Source organism: Myotis davidii, unplaced genomic scaffold, assembly GCF_000327345.1.
Source record: "Myotis davidii unplaced genomic scaffold, ASM32734v1 scaffold472, whole genome shotgun sequence".
Lineage (NCBI taxonomy): Eukaryota > Metazoa > Chordata > Mammalia > Chiroptera > Vespertilionidae > Myotis > Myotis davidii.
Window position 1 is genome coordinate 1068199 of NW_006283774.1, and position 3402 is coordinate 1071600.

Genomic DNA, 3402 nt, shown 5'->3' on the forward strand with positions numbered 1-3402 from the left:
GAACCGATCTCTGGGTGACGGTGGAGGCGGCTCTGCGCTGGCCCTGAGGGAGGCTGGCACGGGAGCTGGGGAGCTACTAGCTGCCCCTGCCCGCTCCCTGGGGGCTGCTGTCTGGCAGGCCCACCTCGGCCGAAGCCACAGCCCCGCAGTGGCAACTCCGGGACGTCTTTCCTTGTAACGGGGGGTCGGGTTCAGTGGTCAGGAGCCGACTTGGAGACGCAGCCTGGGAAAGTCCCTCAGCTTTGCCCTCCTCGGTGATGCCCTGCACGTGGGAGCAGTGCCCCTGCTGGAAAGGTGGTGGGGTGATGAGTGAAGGTTTCCATGGCTGGTCCCACCGGCAGGCAGAGGCCCTGCTCTTGGCCCCTGATGAGCTGCTCTGTCCCCGCAGCTTGGAGAGCATCCGGCAGTGCGGCGTGGCCCTCTGCATCGTGCTGGGCGTCTCCGTCCTGGCCGCCTCCATCGGCAGCGCCGTGGTCAGGGACCGGGTGACCGGAGCCAAGAGGCTGCAGCACCTGAGTGGCCTGGGCTACGGGGCCTACTGGTTCGCTAACTTCCTGTACGACATGGTAGGTGTGGGTACTACCCGAGTCCCTGCATGCACGTGACCTGTTCGTGTGTGTGTGCACGTGTGTGTGTATGTGTACACGTGTGTGGTGTTATTTGGGGGGCCTGGCCACCTCAGACGTGAACAGAGCAGGGGTCATTTCACGGGCAGAGCGTTTCGGGTGAAGTCCTGTGCGTCACCGGCGGCTCCCGGCAGGCTCCAGCTCAGCCGTCCGGGCCCTTCTGAGCATGTGGCTGGGCTTGTGGTGTCTGCAGCCTCAGCCTCTCCGGTGGCTGGAGTCTATCAGGCTTCCCCCGCCTGCCTGTGTGCAACGCCTGGGCTCTGGGACAGACGCCCCCCAGACCTGCCGCGGGTCTTGCCCGGGCCATGGGCATGAGTCGCACATTCGTCGGCCCTGGGGGGTTTCAGGTCTCAGCCCAGACTGAGAAAGGCTGGCCCTGGCCCCACCTCTGCTGAGGGGCACTGGGTCAGGAGAGGACACGGCCGCCTGGCCCACGCCCACTCAGAGCAGGGCCAGCTCCCAGGCCTGGCTCCCTCCTGTCTCCGTCCACACGCTGCCATGCCCCCCATTTAACATGCAGCGACGACAGCTTCCCCGGGAGAAGGGTAGAGGATAGGCCTGGGGGGGCCCCGCCTCCAGGACCCCCGAGACCCCTGCCTTCTCCTGTGTCCCCATGGCTACCCTGTGCCCTTCGGTGTCCCCTCCTCTTCCTGGAAGGACACCGGTCGCATTGGCCTTGGTCCGGCCTTCCTCTCATTTTGCCGGGATCACCCTTTGCCAGCCCAGCTCCAGGTCCATGTCCAGGACACCAGAGGGCGCTGGGCCTGGACACACAAGCCTGGGAAACCGGCCAGCCCGGCTGCGGAGCCTGCGATGAGCACCGTAAACGCACGGCACTGTGGGACAGCGTGCGCCATGGTGGTCGGCGGAGCTGCCACAGGTGCCCTCTGTCTCCTCAGCTCTTCTATGCGGTCTCCGTCGGCCTGTGTGTCGCCGTGGTCGCGGCCTTCGGGTTGCCAGCCTTCACCTTCCGCGAGAACCTGGCGGCCACAGCCCTCCTGCTGATGCTGTTCGGGTGCGTGACTGACGGGCCGCGCGGCCGTTCCACCGGGCTTGTGTCCGCGGCAGGAACTGGGGGGCTCTGAGCCGCCGTGGGCTGCGTTCTCGCTCCCTTCCAGCGCTGAGGCTGCTTCCATGGGGGATGCTGCGGGAACGAGGTGCCGAGAGCCGGGGGAGGGTGCCAGGTCCCCCGGAGCCAGGAAACTGTCCACCGAGTGAGGAAGGCGGCCGGGCCGGTCATTCCATCCTCATGCAAATAAGCAGGGAGTAAGCACGTGTCCGCCTGGCTTCCAGGTACGCGACCCTCCCGTGGATGTACCTGATGTCCGGGCTCTTCCCCAGCGCGGACGTCGCCTTCATCGCCTACGTCTCGCTGAACTTCGTCCTGGGCCTCTGCACGCTGCTCATGACCACCATGCCCCGGCTGCTGGCCATCGTCACCAGGGCTCAGGTCAGCGCCGCCATCGCCAAACCTAGTCACCTCCCCAGAGCCCCGCCCCCAATGTCATCGCGGGGTCAGGGCCTCCCCAGATGGCTATTAGGGCCGCACACACTCAGTCCATAACATTCTACCCTGACTCCCCCAAGTCCGTGTCCTTCTCGCATGAAGAATACATTCATGTCATCCCAGCAGACCCCAAGCCGCAGCTCATTTCAGCACCAGCTCTGAGGTCTGAAATGTCACCTGAATCCCACCTGCCAGGCCCGGGCGACTCAGGTCTCTTCGTCCTGAGAATTCCTCTCCAGCCACGAGCCTGGGAGGCAGATGAGCTCCCTCCCGAACTGATGGGGGGCAGCGTGGGAAAGACTCCATCCTACAGGGAGACACCGGCACGGGTCCCTCCCAGCCAGGCGGCGTCCTCAGACCCGGGCTGTGGAGCAGACAGAGCCACTGCTGGCCGCAGAGAGTGTGACAGAGGCTGGGATTGGGCAGGGCGGGCGGGGTGGGGGTGGCGCAGGAGAGCGGGGCCTGTGAGCAGCCCCCAGCTGGGCTTCTGTTCCCTCTCCCTGTGCAGAATCTGCAGACCATCTACGAGGTCCTCAAGTGGGTGTTCACCCTGTTCCCCCAATTCTGCCTGGGCCAAGGCCTGATCGAGCTCTGCTACAACCAGATCCAGTTCGACCTGAGCCACAGCCTGGGCGTCGGCACCTACGCCAGCCCCTTCCGGACGAGCTTCCTGCGCTGGGCCTTCGTGCTGCTGGCTGCGCAGGGCACGGCGCTGCTGCTCCTGCGGCTGCTCCTGCACGGGGACGCGGTGCGGAGGGCCAGGTACGCGCTGCCCCTCGGGCGCCCACGTAGAGCAAAGGGGCACCTCGCCCCGGAGGCTGCGAGCGAGCGGGACGGGACCACGTCTGCCCCGCACGCTCTGATGAGGGGGCTCATGTTCCCTTTGCTTTGGGGTCGGGCGAGTCATGGACACGAGGAGGGACAGTGTGAGGCCCTGCTCCCTGACTTACTCGTCCCAGGAGGTTCCTGGCCAGTGCGCAGCCCCTCCTCTCTGATGTGACACCTCAGGTGCCCTTGGACGGGGAGGCGGCTGTGTGTGGGGAGGGTCACCTCCCGGGCGGGCGTGCATGGCTCAGCGCCCACAGCCACGTGCCGTCGCCCAGTCCTGTTGCCATCAGTGCCGTGTCTCCTCTTTGTTAGGGAGGGATGGGTGTCAGGGGGATGGGTGCCAGGAGGATGGGTGTTAGGGGGACGGGTATTAGGGGGACAGGTGCCAGGAGGATGGGTGTCAGGAGGGGACCAGGTGCTGGGGGGGGGCGATGGGTTTCA

The 3402-nt window shown here is 66.1% G+C and overlaps 1 protein-coding gene across 1 annotated transcript in view; it reads left to right on the forward strand.

The window, feature by feature from the left end:
• The window catches only part of ABCA13 (ATP binding cassette subfamily A member 13), a 143734-nt gene that overhangs the window by 119811 nt on the left and 20521 nt on the right, over positions 1-3402 (forward strand). Inside the window, 5 exon segments of the mRNA XM_006754021.2 lie at positions 66-72; positions 348-566; positions 1526-1641; positions 1920-2076; positions 2642-2895. Of these exon segments, the coding sequence (XP_006754084.2) occupies positions 66-72; positions 348-566; positions 1526-1641; positions 1920-2076; positions 2642-2895 (753 nt within the window).